This window comes from Anguilla rostrata, chromosome 4, assembly GCF_018555375.3.
Source record: "Anguilla rostrata isolate EN2019 chromosome 4, ASM1855537v3, whole genome shotgun sequence".
NCBI lineage: Eukaryota > Metazoa > Chordata > Actinopteri > Anguilliformes > Anguillidae > Anguilla > Anguilla rostrata.
In genome coordinates this window covers 60267003-60285039 of record NC_057936.1, presented here as the reverse complement: position 1 = coordinate 60285039, position 18037 = coordinate 60267003, and the positions used below count along the sequence as shown (strand labels likewise).

General features: G+C 45.8%; 1 protein-coding gene across 6 annotated transcripts in view; it reads left to right on the top strand.

The window, feature by feature from the left end:
* The window catches only part of pde1ca (phosphodiesterase 1C, calmodulin-dependent a), a 134378-nt gene that overhangs the window by 48680 nt on the left and 67661 nt on the right, over positions 1-18037 (top strand). Inside the window, exons 1-2 of one of the 6 annotated variants that reach the window (XM_064333676.1) lie at positions 10559-10935; positions 15113-15139. The exons of 4 other annotated variants lie outside the window; for them this stretch is intronic. In XM_064333676.1, the coding sequence (XP_064189746.1) occupies positions 10559-10935; positions 15113-15139 (404 nt within the window). Of the gene's footprint in view, positions 1-10558; positions 10936-15112; positions 15140-18037 lie in introns of those variants that run through there. One more of the 6 variants, XM_064333677.1, reaches the window with a different exon arrangement.

Genomic DNA, 18037 nt, shown 5'->3' with positions numbered 1-18037 from the left:
TTAAAGAAAACATCAAATTATCAGCTGTTTAGCCCAGTTTAGAAGTTAGCACAGTTTAGGGGTTAGTACAACGATAGGAGTTTGCACAGTGCAGAGTAGCACAGTGAAGTGGCTAGCCCAATTTAGGAGTTAGCACAGTTTGGGCATTAGCATTGTGTATGTGTTAGCACAGTTTGGGCATTAGCATTGTGTATGTGTTAGCACAGTTTGGGCATTAGCATAGTGTGTGTTAAACAAGTGGGATAGCATAGATGTGTAGCAAGGGTTAGCCATTAGTTTGGGTCACATTAGCATAGTGGTATGTGTCCTTAGAAACTTAGCACTGTGCAAGCTAGCACAGTTCTGGCATTAGCACAGTGTAGGAGTTAGCACAGTTCGGGCATTAGCATAGTGTATGTGTTAGCACAATTTAGGAGTTAGCACAGGTACGCCCAGGCATAAGCCTGTGTCAGGATGCTGGTAGCATCAGTATCAGCTCCTCAATTAGAAAAATCCATCAGAGCTGATAGCCTCATACTTTTCTCCCTCCACAGGCTTCTCATGGTAATAACTATTATGGGCACTAATGGGGTTCATTCTGACAACAGCAGGAACCCCAGAGATATTTTCCTCTCCGGATCTCGACGGTGCACTGGTTATACTGCGCACGGCAATTATCATCCTGCCATTATTACTGTTCTGCTTATAGCTTTAATGCTACTCCCCATAGCCTTATGCAATAGCACCTGCCATTGATGAGCACACATATTTATTACATTGATTATGATACTCACCCAGCACAATAATGCATCATATTCTGCTATGGGCGACAAAGCTCAGGAGGTAAGAGCGGTTGTCTGGCAGTCGGAGGGTTGCCGGTTCGATCCCCCGCCCTGGGCGTGTCGAAGTGAGAAAGACACCTAACCCTTAATTGCTCCCAACAAGCTGATTGGTACCTTGCATGGCAGCCTTTCACCGTTGGTGTGTGAGTGTGTGTGTGAATGGGTGAATGAGAGGCATCAATAGCAAAGCACTTTGGATAAAAGCGCTATATAAATGCAGTCCATTTATCATTCACCAAAACAAAAAAACAAAAAAAAAAACCCAGCAGTATAGTGTAGCTGTTATAGAACTGGGCTTCTGATGCACACACACAGCAGATCTGTGAGCCAGGTGTAGCACTGCTATTACACCCTTGAGTGAGAAACTTCCCCTGAATTGCTTCAGTAAATATCTTGCTGTAAAAACTGGATCATACATAAAGAAAGAAAAGCTGTGCAAGTTGATGTCGGTAAGTCTTACGATGTGACGAACATTACCCCTGACAAACAACCACTTTTTTTAAAACAAGCCCTAAAAACAGGGATATTTTTTCACAAGACTTTTGGAAAATGATGAGCACAAAGAGACTGAAAATAAAAGAGAGAGAGAGAGAGAGAGAGAATGAGGGGGGACCAAGTGAGAGAGAAAGAGAGAGGGGGATGGAAGGAGAGAGGGGGGACAGACGGAGAGAAGAGAAGAGAGAGGGAGAAGAGGGGGAGACAGAGGGAGGAAGAGAAGGAGGGAAAGGAGAGAGGGGAGAAGAGATGGGGAAGAGAGGGAGAGAGAGAGATGAGGGAAAGAGAGATGAGGGAGAGAAGAGAGATGAGAGAAGAGATGAGGAGAGAGGAGAGAGTGAGGGAAGAGAGAGAGGGAGAGAGAGAGAGAGAGAGTGAGGAAAGAGAGAGAGGGAGGAGAGAGAGAGAGAGAGATGAGGAAGAGAAGATGAGGGAGAGGAGAGAGAGAGAGAGAGAGAGAGGGAAAGAGAGATGAGGAGAGAGAGAGAGAATGAGGGAAAGAGAGATGAGGGAGAGAGAGAGAGAGAGAGAGAGAGAGAGAGATGTTAGCAGGGCTGCACGGGCCCGTCTGCTCATCAGTTAAACCCGCTTATTGCGTTCCCGCTGGAAACGAAGCGTTCTCCCCTTCAGTCTTCAGCTGCTAATGCGCTCGCCGCTCGCTCACGCCCTGCCCCAGCCACGGCCTCCAGGCACCCATCCATTTCACAGGAACACCGCCTTCGGCTGCAGAGGTGGCAGAAATGGAACGTGGGACTGAGAGCTGGGAGTGTGTGTGTGTCGGGGGTGGGGTTGGGAGGGTCACATCAGTGGCTATACCCTTACCACCTCCCTTTCTCCTGGGGCGGGGGTAGACAGGTTTCCCTTCTCTCCATCCACATCTCCGGTAGTTATTGACTGGGGAGGAGGTCGCAGATGTTGAAACGTCTCCCCTCCCCTCTCCTGTCCTGCCCTGGTCATTAAATGCGCTAAGCAGCAGCCACGAGAGAGTGAGGTTTCATGAATTCCGTCGAATGAGGCAGGGCTATAACGAGCTGTCAGTCACTTGTCCTAACAAATCAAAATGCCTGTCTCTCCTCAATGATTGACTGAGCTTAAAATACCTTCCTTCTGTTCCGCCCATTTTTGGACACCCTATGGTGTGTCATCAGTCTTTAGAGTTGTAGTTTTTTATGTTATCTATGCAGGTAATGATTCTTTTTGTGTTTAACTGTCCTGGCTGTAGGGGCCAGTTTGTTCCTCTTTATCATAAGCGGTTTAATTTTTAATTTTTTTTTACTGGTTTGCATGTTTTTTTTTTCTCTACGTCTGGTCTTAATTATGGTCTGGTTTTCTGGCATTATCATGCGCACCTTGGCAGTCATTCCCACTGTCCCTTCTCATAGGAACCATTATCACACAGGCACGGAGGACGCATTTGGAAGGAGCACATCTGCTGGTTCTGGCTCTTTTAAAAGCCTCTGTTTGTGATGTGAATGCAATGGGTTTACAAAGGAACATTTAAATGTTCCTGCAAAACAACTGATAACAAATAAGCAAATTGTCTAGAATTGAATTTCAGTAAGAAACCCATTCTGATATACCAAACAGTGAAAGTATCTGAGAGGTGAAGGAACGTATGTAGTCTTACCCGGTGATACTGGAATGGGATTAATTTAATGTTACCTCGATTATCTGACTCCAAAATAGTTTAGATTAGATCATCTCAAATGGACTTCAGTTTGAACATGCTTTACAGTGACACCGTCATGTGACTGTGGCTAATAGCTACCATTTCCCTCTAAATAAGGCTGCACTTCCATATTTTCTTACACTCTTCATACCAAAAATTGATCATCAATTAAATGCCATTCTCAATGTGCGAACAGAGCTGACTTCCAGGATTCAAGCACAGCCCTCAGACATGCAGCATGTTCACAGAAATCCAGCAGGACATTGAGTAAATATAGTGCAAGCTTCGCATAGAAGTATGATCATGACCACATCAAAGTGACATTTCATAAATAACTACTTATTTGTGGTTTTCTGCTTAAGCCACTATTTAAGATATAATTTGATATAAACGAGGCCCAATGTGTCTATTCTAAAGGAAAAATACATCAGAAAAATACATTTGTGGGCTCATTTAAATGTAGAGATCATGTATTCTGTCCATGGCTGTGTTGGTGGTGCACAGAAACACGGAGGGCAGGTGCGATCCTCCCATAAAGGTGCTAAAATCTGGACTGAGCTAAATTTGGCTAAATGGACCCGGTATTGAGTTTTTTATGTCCTCTTCGGGACTGCGTTGGTCTATTAAGGTTTTAACAAGTTAAAAAAATAATTAGAGGAAAGCACCTGGCCTGCGTTGAAAGCTGTCCTTTCAGTCAGATAATTGTACTGATTTTGGCTCCTGGTCTTTTATGTTCGGGGGAGGGGTCAGGCACTGTGCTCCGGAAACAAACGATGGAATTACGGAGGTCTGGGGCGTAATATGTGAAGGTCCGAAAGCAGTGATGAGAATTCAGCCCCCTGAGAGGGGCGCTGATCCGATGGGAGGATTATTATTCATCCTGTCCCGCTATTCGTTCATTTGTTCATTCATTCACCAGCCGGGGAGAACGGGGAGCTCTGCTGTATGGCCTCTCCAGCACAAGAGGAATGGTTCATTCATCCAAATCCATCGATTCCTTAACGAATTCATGAATTCTTCACTTATTCATCAGTCCTTAATGAATTCATGAATTCTTCACTTATTCATCAATCACCAGTGGACAGGGGGGCTGAACTCCAACGTGTGCTGTCATTGGAACTAGAGAAATCAATCATTCTGCCAATTATTTCATTCAATCCTTCATCCGTTCGACAGCCTGTTCGGCTCGAGTCTCGCAGTTGAGGTGGATATGCAGATTGCATTCTGCAGCAGTGATGGTAGTCGGTCTGAAACTGTAAAGGGCGAGCTATGTTAAAAGTACAATGAATAATAAACAAACATTTCTGAGCCAAGTTTTTTCCTGGTGACGTACTCTGCTGGGGAAGAATATTGTGCCGAGCAGGCATGCAAGGGCATAGATTGATACAAGATATTCAGTACTAAACCTTATCATTCTTATGCCAGCTGACTCTAGGTAATAGAGCTAAAGCAAAATGTGTAACAACAGACCCTATATAAATCACAGTAGCGCACTGGGTAAATAGAATAAAGCACAATGTAAATCAGTAATCTAACATAGGGAAGTAATGGAATATCCATCCTGTATTTGGTGCGTTCAGAACAATGAAATGCCACTTCATGATTCAAAACAGAATGAACAAAACAAATAAAAGTTTGTTGTGAGCACCACTGCTGGCGGTAACACTCTGTAACTTTTTTACGGGGCTGGTTTTTGTGGACGGCACGTGATTGGCCAGGCGCCCAGTGACAGGTCAACAGTGACAGGGTCCTCATTGAGACGCCCACTTCCCCCTCCTTTAGTGATGCGTCCGGCTGGTTCTCGTCTGGTCAGAATTTTCAGGAGGTCAATCGTGTTGCTTCCTGCCCCCCCCCCCCCCATAGATTTGAATTAGTTTATTCAAAATGGACATGTTCCTCGGCACTGTCCCGACCATTGTTTATATGTTGGATTCTGGGGGAAAATAAAAAAAAACCTCAGGGGAGGCAGACTCAGGGGTGCGGAAGAGTTGCCAGGGCGATGACCTTTTGCACCGGGGTCACGGACCGGTCCCTTTCCCTTGTGATCAAAGCAGTTGTATGATTGGGCCGTCTGGTCGAGCCACAGAGACCAGCTGGTGATTGAGAGGGTGGCGTTCTTCGGGGGGACACACTGGAGGCAGTGCTGGTTGGATTGGGAGGGGGGATGTTGTAAATGGTGTGCAGAATCAAAATCATATTTTTCTAATAGTTATACATAAAGAACAGCAGAGAACAAGTATTATTATTTATTATTATTATTTTATTTATTTTCAGCGAGTCTTTTTCTTATTCTAAAAGTTCTTAAACTGTCAGCTGCGGGTTGATTTTGGAACATTTTAACGAATCAGTGATTAGTGATCTACCAATCAGAAGTGAACTTGAAGTGCACATGGATGCAGAACGGCCAATTGGGCTACACACACACACACAGACGCGCACAGGCACGTACACTCACACACACACACACACACACACACATTTTCTGACTGGCTGTTTTCATGATTTTCTTTTATCCCTTGTTTCCACTGAAGTCACAGTTCATCCTGACCACATAAGAGGTTTGTTTTTCTTCTTCTCTCATTCTTTCCTCTCTTTACCTCTTTGGGATTTATTCCCCTGTCTTCCCCTCACATCAAGGGACACTCAGCAGACCATAAAAACGGTCCGTAATGAACCCAAGAGAGGTTTTCAACAGCGATCGCAGCGTAGCATAATGGCTTGGGAGCCCGGCTTGTAATCGGAGGCTGCGGGTTTGATTCCCAAGGCAGGGCTCTGCCACTCATTGTACGCTTGGATGAGATGCTAAATTGCTTCAGCGAAATCTCCAGCTGCGCTATTGCATTTCTGTGAACTTCTGTCACTGTCCACTAGCGTGATAAGGCAAAGCGCGGCCACGGATTCCTTAGACAACAGCAAATGGCCAGCTCTATTCCTTACACTGAGAGTACAGACTTAAGTACACTTAATGTACAAATGTACACAGTTACAACTGTAAACATACTGTAACATGGGTACATCTGTACAAATGTACATAGGTAAACCTGTACCCATCACTGTAACATGGGTACCCCTGTACAAATGTACATAGGTAAACCTGTACCCATCACTGTAACAAGGGTACCCCTGTACAAATGTACATAGGTAAACCTGTACCCATCACTGTAACATGGGTACCCCTGTACAAATGTACATAGTTACACCTGTACACATAACTGTAACATGGGTACACCTGTACAAATGTACATAGGTAAACCTGTACCCATCACTGTAACAAGGGTACCCCTGTACAAATGTACATAGTTACACCTGTACACATAGCTGTAACATGGGTACACCTGTACAAATGTATATAGGTAAACCAGCACACAAAACTGTGAGACAGCCATGTCTGATTCAGTGCACTTGCCTACTATTGAGTATGGTTGTTGAATGCACCGGATGAGAAAGTTGTTTAGTAGGTGAAATTTTCTCTAAATGTAGTGTACTTAAAGTCGCAGGACGATATGCTTATTTCCAGCATTTCGTTGAGTTCATTCTGGCGCATACTTGTCAGGAAGTAAACAACCATTTTGCTCCCATAAATATTAGGCACAGCTTTTCTGTAAAAACAAGGCGCAACTTCGCTGACGTTTTCCTTCAACAACAACAGCAACACGTGGGCATGGCCGCAAAGGTGGAGCGTCTAACAACACTTCCACAGCACGGTCGGAAAACAACATAGAGGATATTTTTTGCATTCTGCTGATCTCGGGCAGGGGAACGAATAAAAATCATTCTGAGCCAGATCAGGAAGTGTCTGACACCAATGGCGTTTTTTTTTGTTTTTTTTTTGTTTGCTGCTGTTGTTATTTTTTTCCCCAATTTTGCTGTCAATATCTGATGCGATTATAAAAGGCTTTTCTCTGCGTTCATTGTCACATTTTCCAGAATGGATTACATAATTCCATTCAGGAGGGTAAAAATCTGTCATCTCTCTCCTTTTGTTATGGAACTCTGCCTTGTGATTGAACAGCAATAGGTGGGTATTATAAAAGTTGTTTGATCGCGATTGTCTTCCAAAATGTGTTTTTTTTTCCTTTCCACTCCACTCAAAGTTCTGGAACATCAGTTTGAGTGTCTGTACCCTGAGCTGTAGGTGCCAGTAGAAATTTGTATGACTATAAAATGTCACGACATTTGTATGACATGAAGGACTCTTTATGTTCAGGACCCTGAAGTACCCTAATGATCAGCACCCTAAAGTACTCTATATGGCCAGCACTCTCTTTTACCTGATGTTACCCCAACACCCACAGAGGATTGTTATTAATGGAACTGCTCTAGAAAACAATAAATAACATACAGTAACAGGAAAAGAATGCATGACCCAGGGACAGTTTACATTTCCACCCTTCCAGTGTTTACAGAAATCTGTGAACCAACATGCCATATTGGGAACGTAAGCCTGGACATATGTTGTTTATTTGGAAGGGGGAACCTGTGTGCGAACGCGTGTGTGCGAACGCGCGTGCGTGCGTGTGTGTGTATGTGTGTACTTTGTTTTTGAACACTTCGTGTTGATCAGTGGATTAGTTGACTGCACATTTCATGTGCAGCTTCAATTCATTGCAAAGTTTGTTCCCGGTCATTTTATTCATAAGATCTAATAAAACTTTGTATTGAGCCTGTGTACTTTATCTGGGGCTGCGCTGAACGCATAGCCTTTGTTGTGTTTTCCTCTGTCTGTTTACGACATTATATTACAGGCATTTAGTAGACGCTCTTATCCAGAGCGACTTACACAACTTTTTACATAGCATTAACATTGCATCCATTTATACAGCTGGATATATACCGAAGCAATGCAAGTGCCTTGCTCAAGTGTCCTACGGCAGTGTCCTACCTGGGATTCGAACCGGTGACCTTTAGGTTACAAGACTAGCTCCTTACCCATTACACTACACTGCCCGCCCCTCAGCGTAGCTCATGCGCTATTGCTCTCCTTGTCAGCTGTCTGTTGGCTCAGGGAACAGAGAGAATTACACAGTCTCGCGTGAATGGAGTAATGCCTTGTGCTTTACGGCGACAAGATTTGTGTGAAGCGGTCTGCCTCTCAATGAAACTGTCGGTCCTTTTTTTCTCCCGGCTTGTGTTTGAATTCCTAATGTCATGTAAGGACAAAGCTTTTACCACGCGTGTGTGGCTAAACATGTGCAGTGCCGTGTAAAAAGCATTTGCCCCCTTCATGATTTCCTCTGTTATCGCACGTTTGTCACACTGAATGGTTTCAGACCTTTAGACAAAACGCAATATTCGACATAGGGAAACTGAGTAAGCACATTTAAAAATTATTTCATTTATTTAAAGAAAAAAGTTATCCAACACCCATATCACTGTGTAAAAAAGTATTTGGTAAATAAACCGATTTATCAAATTTTATTGATAATTAGATTCAGCTGATTGAACACAGCCAGGCTTGACTGTAGCCAGCCCTGTTGAATCTAAACCTCACTAATATTGAACCTTACCATCAGCGTGCAGAATTCACCACAAAATCTCTACAAGCACACTATGCCATGATCCAGAGGGAAATTCCAGAAGAGATGAGAAAAAAGTTGAAGAAATATCATTCTGGAAAGGGTTACAAAGCCATTGTGACTCCAGCAAACCACAGAACAGTGGTGAATCTTCCCAGGAGGGGTCGGCCTACAAAAACTTATCCAATGGTGCAGCGACAACTCATCCATGAAGTCACAAAATGTCCCAGAAGAACATTCAAAGAGCTGCAGGCCTCTAGCCTCAGCTAAGATGAGCGTTCATGACTTCACAAAAAGAAAGAGTCAGGGGAAAAAATGATTCATTGGAGAGCAGTGAGGCAGAAACTGCTGCTAACCAAGATAAGCATCAGTGCCCATCTCACATATGCAAAAAAAGGCACCTGGATGATTCCCCAAGCCTTTTGGGAGAATGTTCTACGGACAGATTTGTCAAAACTGGAACACACAGGTTCCTGTATGTCTGCTGTGAACATCATACCCTCTAGTCAGACATAGTGGTGGTAGTGTGATGGCGTGGGGATGCTTTGCTGCCTCAGGACCTGGACGACTTGGCAATGTTGAACCTGCCATAAATTCGGCTCTGTGGCAGAGAATTCACTGGCTCTCCTGTGGTCGTGCGCGTGGCTTGTAGAATGTGAAATAGTCATGCCCCATAACTGCGGCTCTCCTCTGATGTGATTGGCCAACGGCGTGGCTGGGATTTCCTGATTGCGCATAAATACATGGTGGGTGTGGATGCTGTCATAAATAATATTAAAATACTTTCGTAAATAATATTTTAAAATATTTTCCTCTATACAGTCTGTCTAAATAACATAAATTATATTGGCGATTTACAAGTGTGTGGGCAGAAAAAAAACGTCCTTATATTTCTGACAGCGTGAGAAAAGAAGGGGCTGGCTAGCATTAGCCCAGCTCACCCCCCCCCCCCCCGTAGGGTGGAGCTAATGACGTTCCAGTCCAGCCTTTCTTCCATATCAACCCACATCCTGGAGCAATAACTTTTTTTTTTTTTTTTTTTGGCTTCTTAATTATTTCCTTTTTCAGATTTACATTACATTTTTCACTGTTTTCATTTATCTTTTTTTCCCCCCTCTCAGTAGCACAAAAAATACTTATAGCATGAGGACAAGCTTTTGTAATATATGTGTTGTCGCTGCCATTTTTTTCTTTCTGTCTGCCGATTCACATCCTAGCCAACATGCTTATTATTTTAGTGTTAAGTTCCATCACAAATGTCTGTGCTTTTGTAATGTTTACGGATTGTATTTCCTTGTCCATCAAATATTTTATAACTGAAATTTTTTTTTTTTTTAAACATTACATTTTCAGGCACACTATATATATATATATATATGTGTGTGTGTGTGTGTGTGTGTGTGTGAGAGAGAGATAGAAAAAGCCCCTTCTATTCACTATCACATGGCAAAGCTTTCTGCTCAATTGCCTGTCCCCTGTCATCTCTCTCTCTGTCACTCTCTCTCTCTCTCTCTCTCTCTCCCCTGGGTGTTATTGATTGCGTTGCTGCTCTTGCTTTATCACAGATATGCATGTCAGAGGCTCAGATCAGCAGCAGTACTGTTCTGTTAATCCCCCCCCCCCCGACACCCACCTCCCCCGACCACACATCCCCTTCCCGACACACTCTGCCCACCTGAAACCCCCCCCCCATACCCACCCCACAGCTAAGGGGCCCACTCACCCACTGCTACAGGCCAGCGATGGGGGGGGGGGTGCATGAGAGAGAGAGAAAGAGAGAGAGAGAGCAAGAGCATGGGAGTGAGAAAGAGCGAGATAAATGAAGAGAGAAAGAGCAGGGGAGAGAGAGATTGGAAGAGGGAGGGAATGAGAGGGGGAGAGAGAGAGAGAAAGAGAGAGAGTCGAAGGACAGAGAGGGGACAGGAATTGAGAGAGAGAGAGAGCAGAGAAAGAGAGAGCATGAGGGGGAGAGGGGAGAGAGAGCACAAGGGACAGAGAGAGAGAGGGCACGAGGGGGAGAGAAAGAGAGAGAGAGAGAGAGGGGGAGAGGAGAGAGAATGAGGGGAGGGAGAGAGAACGAGAGGGGACAGAGTGGGAAAGATAGAGAGGGAGAGAGGCAGAGTACACGGGCTCCGTCCCGCCACCAGCATCACGGCTTGAACAGGAAACGGAGGGGGGGGGGTCTCCCCAAAGCAACAAACAAAGATCTAAAAACTGACAGTGTGCCACCTTCAGCTGTTTCTATCTATCTATCAATCTATCTATTATTATTATTATTATTACTATTATTATTATTATTATTCATTCATAATCGTACCACTGCTGGGAAAGCCATGGAATCTCCGACCAAGGAAATCGAGGATTTCGAGAGCAGCTCTCTGAAGTATCTCCAGCCCGAGCAGATTGAGAAGATCTGGCTGAGACTGAGGGGACTGTAAGTACAGCTAAATCTGCTTTTCTGTGTGTGTGTGTGTGTGCGTGCGTGTGTGTTTGTGTGTGTGTGTGTGTGTGTGTGTGTGTGTGTTCGTGTGTATATATTTATGTGAATGCATATGTTGCATGTGTGTCTGTGTGTGTGTATGTGTGTGTGTGCATATAGGTGTGTTTGTGTGTGTGTGTTTGTGGGTGTATATTTATGCAAATGCATATGTTGCATGTGTGTGTGTGTGTGTGTGTGAGAGTTTGAGAGAACTGCTGGCTCTTCCTCTGCAACACTGGAGCGTTGCTACTGATTACACTTCCTTTCGATCTGAGTCACTGTCACCTGTATGCTGCACACACCTGTGCGCATCTCTCACAGTTGGGTTTCCGACGGCAACGACGTGGAAGCGAATCGCACGCTGCGAGGCAAACTACAGACAAACTGAAGGAGGGAATTACCCTCATTTGAGCTTTCTTTTCGCATGTGCGCCAGACACCGATTCCGCGTCTTTTTTCAAAAGCGATTAGCACGCAGGTCGAAATCCAGACTGTGTTGTCAAAAATTACCGCAAAATCACAGACGCAAAGCTCCGAAATCAGTTTAACGACAGCGGGAACGCAGCAGACAGGAAGAAAAGCTACAGATAGGCGAGAGAAGGAAGAACTGACAGCACCTCCTTTCTCCTCTTTTGCTTGTCCCTTAGCTATTTTAAAAGGGACAAAAAAAAACGTTGGTTTCAAAAGACAGAATTTAACTGATACCAGCAGGCAGAATCAACAGAAGGTTGAGGTTACTGATGACCGTGCCAGCACGGAAAAGGACTGTTCAGCTGCCTCCACATCTGAACACAATTATTCTTTATTATTTGTTCCTGTAGTCATGTAGTGCAACATAAATAAGGATTTAACTTTTTTTTTTACAACAGAAAACAACAGGAGAGTTGCAGTTGTTTTGGAAAAATACAGTTCTTGCAGAACTCTGTAAACACACACGCACACATTTTCTCTCTCTTTCTCTCTCAATCTATCTGTCTCCCCATCTCTCTCTCTCTATCTATCTCGCTCTGTCTCTCTATCTGTCTCTCTTTCTGTCTCTCTCTCTCTCTGCCTGAGAGATTTAGAGATTTATTCTGTCATTATGGTCAATAATCCAACGGAGACGCTGTGGCAAAGGGACTCCACGGCAGGGTCTGAGTGTCATTATAACTGTTTACAGCAGAGGCAGCCGCAGGCAAGAGAGAGAGAGTGTGTGTGTGTGTGTGTGTGTGTGTGTGTGTGTGTGTTTACATGGGTATGTTTATGTGTTTTATGGGTATGTGTGTGTGTGTGTGTGTGTGTGTGTGTGTGTATATTTGTGTCTGTGCGTCTTTGTCAGTGTGTGTGTGTATGTGGGCGTATGTGTGTGTGTGTCTCTGTGTGTGTGTGTGTGTGGCCCTGTCATGTGACCCAGTCCTGCTCTCCTGATGTTAATCTCGGTCACGAGTGATGAATCAACATGGAAGTGAGTGCAGGACAGAGAGACTCCCGGCCACCACCGGTTTATCAAACGCACGCTGTCATTCCTGCATCGACCAATCCAATCCATCTTCTCACGTTCCTCGACCAATCGCGGACTCCCTCCTTAGGGGGTCCCCTCACCTTTCAGCGTATTGCTCTGTGTTTGCTTATTGCCGCTCGCGCAGCTCTCTGTAGCTCACGTTGGGCATCAGTAAAACATTATAAAAATAAAAATGAAAAAACAAAGAGCAGCAGAGAGGAAAGATGGGAAATGTGATGATGAAATATGATAACTCCTCGAGCTCTCGCCGCCGCCACACACACACACACGCGTGTTAGCGGTGGTGTGTGACGGCGCTGCTAAGCAGACTGTCTGCTGGCTTTATTTATATACGCCCCGCCAGGGACGCGTCAGTGAGGCGGGAGTGTTAGGTCACCACGGTCAGATCTCCTGGAGTCCCGCACACACACACACACACACACACACCCATATATGCACACACATACGCACACATGGGCACATACACACACACACAGTCATATATGCCCTCACATACACACACATGGGCACATACACACACACACCCATATATGCCCTCACATACACACACACACACAGTCATATATGCGCACACATACGCACACATGGGCACATACACACACACACAGTCATATATGCCCACACATACGCGCACATGCAGACACACACACATGCACACACATGTACTGTAGTCATAAAAACACACACATACCCATGTAAACACACACACATACACAGGTGCATACATGCACATGCACACATACACAGGTGCATACACGCACACGCACACACACACACACACACACACAGGTCACTGTCTCGGGCACACTTACAGAATATCCCATAAGTGCAGACTGGGTTCAGAACTGGTGACGTGGAAGGCCGTGACGGGGATATGTCCATTCGGTGTCTGCACATGCTCAGTGTGCGCAGTGTCATCTTCAGGGACAGACACCGGTGTCTGCACACGCTCAGTATGCGCAGCCTCATATTGATCGCTCAGCTCCATTAGACAGTGATAGACACGGACCTAGCGCGCTACCATCTGAAGCACTGCCTGCAATCAACAGGTGCCTAACCCCCCCCCTCCCCAAAGCCTTCAAACGAGAGCCCCTCAAATCAGACGTTCAGGTTCCATTGGAATGCCTAGTAGCTCTGGATGCCGGTGTCCACTGAATACCCAAACACAGTGAGCACATACGCTAGCAGCTGTGGATACTCAAACACAGTGAGCACATACGCTAGCAGCTGTGGATACCCAAACACAGTGAGCACATACGCTAGCAGCTGTGGATACCCAAACACAGTGAGCACATACGCTAGCAGCTGTGGATACCCAAACACAGTGAGCGCATACACTAGTGGCTCTGGATACCGGTGTCCACTGAATACCCAAACACAAGCGTGAAAGTAAACGCAGATGCAAGTGTACGTGTTAAATGCATTAAACATAAATGTAAGCGTACGTGTAAAAATAAATGTGAAAATTAACAGATGTAAGTAGAAACGTTATAATAGATGTAAAAAATAAACATAAACGTGAAAGTAAATGTAAAAATGAGTGAAGGAGGGAATGAGACAGAGAGCCTCTCTCTCCTCAGAGGACATGGGGCTTGATCGAAAAAATCCAACACCCCCCGCGTCCCCCCCCCCCCCGCCCGCCTTCCCCATCCCTTCTCCCATTATCCCTGGTGTCTGTGCTTTCCCCCGTCCGGTCACAGGTCATTGGGCTGTGTTCACAAAGCAATTTTTGGCCAGCAGACAGCGCACACCCCGCTTAATGTGCTGTTCGGAAGTCACCGCCACTTCCAAACGGCAGCTCCAGCCCGAGTCAGTCCCAGTGAGTCACGCTCGTCACCCCCCCTCCCCCCCCTCCCCTCCCCTCCTCATAAATCTTTGGCGGTAAAAAAAAAAACCTTCTCTTTTTCTCAGCTCACATATAAAGCAGATTCGGAGGGGAGAAAGAAAAAGAAGTTTTAATGCATTTTCAGTATTATCAGTCAGATAAAAGAAAATGGCGAGCGTTTAAAGCAAAAAACCCACGAGCTCTGCCTCTGCGCGTAAGGTCCCAGGTGAAGAGATAGCGGTTCATTACACGGGACGCCCTCTCGCCCGCACGCTAAAATTCGGAAGTGCTGGCGGGGTGGTCCCATCCTCACACATCAACAAACAGTGACGTGCTCCGTAGACACAGCGCTATGCTCTCTCGCAAAGTTAGCCTTTCCCGGAGACCGTCTTCGCGCGGCTTTTGGGGTTCTTTGCCTGGCCACATTAGCGAGCGGCTACAGGCCCGGATCTGGTCCGATTCTGGCCCAGAGTCGGCGCTGCCGGGCCGGGCTTCTCGGCGCAGATCCGGCCCCTGGGGGTTGGCTGCCAGCTCATTGGCTCCGTAGCGGCCGCCACTGTTTTCCTGATCCCGCGCCCTCGCGAAAAGAGAAACCCGCTTTCGGCGTATTTGTCCCGACGGAGCGTAAACTGCTTCCATTAGCCCGAAAAACCCACACAGGATGAGAGCGGCGTTTCACCCTTATGAAAAAAGACAAGCGTAAACAACAGAAGTTTGGAGTGGGTGGGGGGGGGGGGGGGGGGCGGGGAGGGGCAAATCGTGGAACAGCCAATAACGTTTCTCTCCCTTTCTGTCTCTCTCTGGCAGGCGGAAATACAAGAAGACGTCGCAGAGGTAAGATTCAGTGGAGCTTTGCCACACATTCTGGGGTGCATCATGGTCCGGGAGGGGGTCCCCCATTCTTTTTTACCGGATTGGGGGTGTGCCCAGAAGAAAAACTGCCCAATCAAAGTAGTATACCACAGTATACCAAACTGCCCGGTGTTTACCTATGTGTGTGTGCGTGTATACATAGGAGTCTATATGAACATGAAATATGTTATCAACCACACTTTAAATTATATACTCTATGCTGTACCATAAATAATATGATGCTATACCATAAATTACTTTGGTAACTGCCAATCCTGTATACTGTGCCAATGCTGTACTACCCAGATTCCGCCAATAAAGTTTATTTTTTTAAAGAGAAGTTAGACCATGATGTTGCAGGTTTTTCATTCTGAACAGGACATGGGGAGAACTGAACCAGTATTCATAAAGAATTTCCAAGTGGTGATCTCAAAAGATCACCACCTGTCAATAACCATCATCAGCCAAAAGGAAAAACGGATCCTATATCAGCACCTGTATTAGTAAAGCATTTGAGAGCGGGAGTGATTATTAACCCAAAGGAGAAACTGATCCTATTTCAGCACCTGTATTAATAAAGCATTTGAGAACAGGAGTGATTATCAGCCCAAAGGAGAAACTGGTCCTATATCAGCACCTGTATTAGTAAAGCATTTGAGAGCAGGAGTGATTATTAACCCAAAGGAGAAAGTGAGCCTACATCAGCACCTGTATTAGTAAATCATTTGAGAGCAGGAGTGATTATGAGCCCAAAGGAGAAACTGGTCCTATATCAGCACGTGTATTAATAAAGCATTTGACAGCAGGAGTGGTGATCTGGGGTCAGTTGTCCCCTCATTCCTATCTTAACTTTATGCATTTTGAGCTCAGAGGCGAAACTGAGAGATTTACCATCGCTGGTTTAGAAGCAGCCTCTGTTTCCGGTACACTCAGTCGTGACGATGTCGTGCACGATTCGAAAATCTGGCTGTCGTAATGAATTCGAGAAAAAAAATAATGTTACAGCTGGCTAGCCTAGCCTGTGAAGCTCAGGTCGTGCAGGGTAGCAGGCCCGTTTGGATAAGCGGAGGATTTCGAGTGTTCTAGCCTGCCGCGAGAGTAATCGCTCTGCTCATGGCGTGGCCACGTTCGGTACAGAATCGCGAGGAGAGGCTCACGCAGGATGCCCACGCGCTCAAAACAAGCGTCTTACCTCCCGCGGAACCCGCCGAGTCGTTTCGGTTCCCCACGAGCTGCGTGAGCGTCTGGTCTCTTCGCCTCAGTGCCCACATATTCCACTCTGCTGAAGCCCACGCTGCATTGGGACGTTCAGGCAGAGGCAGAACATCCAGGTGCAGGGTGTGGAAGTCCAAACCCTCGCCAGGGTTTGGCAGTTCTTCAGCCAGGAGGTAGAACTAATGAGTGGGAATCAGCTGGGCTGAGTTCATGGGTGGAAGAAAAACACACGGCAGGATTTTTACCTTCTGATCTCTGGACTTTCAATAAACCTGACCTCTGCGTTCAATGAAATAAGCGATATTTCTGATCTTTTTTTTTTTCTGTGCAACATATTTTTGTCAGTAAAATTTAAAAAACTTTTTTTCTTTTCTCCCGCTGGTGCTCAGGAGGGTATTTTGCGGGGAAATTCCGGGGGATCAGCTGGCAGTGTTCAGAAATAAAAATGAGTAAAAACAATGTAAACATGATTGACAGTGAGTGGGAAAAGGAAAAAGAGAACATGTTTTCAGTGTTCCCGTTGACCCCAGTCTGTACAGTGGCCCGTCATCACTGTTGCGGTGTTATTATTATTATTACTGTTGTCGTTAGTTACTGTCATATCGCGGCTTTACTGCTGCTTTCCAGGGGCGTGGGGCGTTATCTGCATGAGGAGCGGCGTGCTCGTTTGCGTAGCCGTAGTCGGCTAGGCGCCCGCGTGCGACAGACGAGGCGAGAACAGAAGCGGCACGCCCGTCACGCTTCGTAAAAATTGATGTTTAATTAATTTCGTTTGTTTAAAAAAAAAAAAAACATAGCTCAACACCTTCATCAGCGCGACTGAGACGTTTTGATTCATTATTGCGGGAATCAGACCCATTATAAGGGTGGGAGTTAGGAATCCCACCCCCCTCCTCCCCCCAACCACCCCCCCCCTCCTTTTCACCAGCCTCTGCTTTGTTTCTGAGTGATGGGTTGTGTGCAAGTCTCAGTAATTATGCCACAATTAATTGCCTGAAAAGAACTGCAAGGGTGGGTGGAGTGGAGAGCAGCGTGGAGTGGCATGCAGGAGTGGGCGAGGGGGGGGTGGTGGGGGGAGTGGTGGGGGTTGGGGGTTCAGTGAGAGTGAGTTGTGTTGTTTTTCTGTCTGTTACACACTCACACACACACACACACACACACTCGTGCAGAGGAATCACAGACTGAGCGGAAACAGGGAAGCTCTGTCTGTGCATCACATTCCCGAAAGCATCAATGTCAGAGGCTGGAAGGGGAGCTTGTTTGCGCTTTATTTTAGAGAAGGTAGCGGTTCAGGCTGCATTTAGGCACTGGTACCGTTTCAAAAGGGTCATTTTAGCACCAGTATTGTAAAAATCTAAAGCATACCTATCCCTAATAATGTATCCATGTATACTCATGTGAATGTGGTTTTGCATATTCATGCATGCATATTTGCGTATATGTAAGTGGGTGCACAGTGTGTTTATGTGTGTCTTGAGTGTGTGTCTGCGTTTGTGTCTACGTGTGTGTATTTGCGTGTGTCTTTCTGCATGCGTGTGAACATGTCTGAAAGTCAGATGACAGGGACTTTTAGAGCAGTGTATATTGCTTAAACTCGGCAGGTCTTCGCTGGGTGTCGCACCTATTTCCCTCCTGCTCTCAGGACTGAAGTGTGACTCCCGCGGA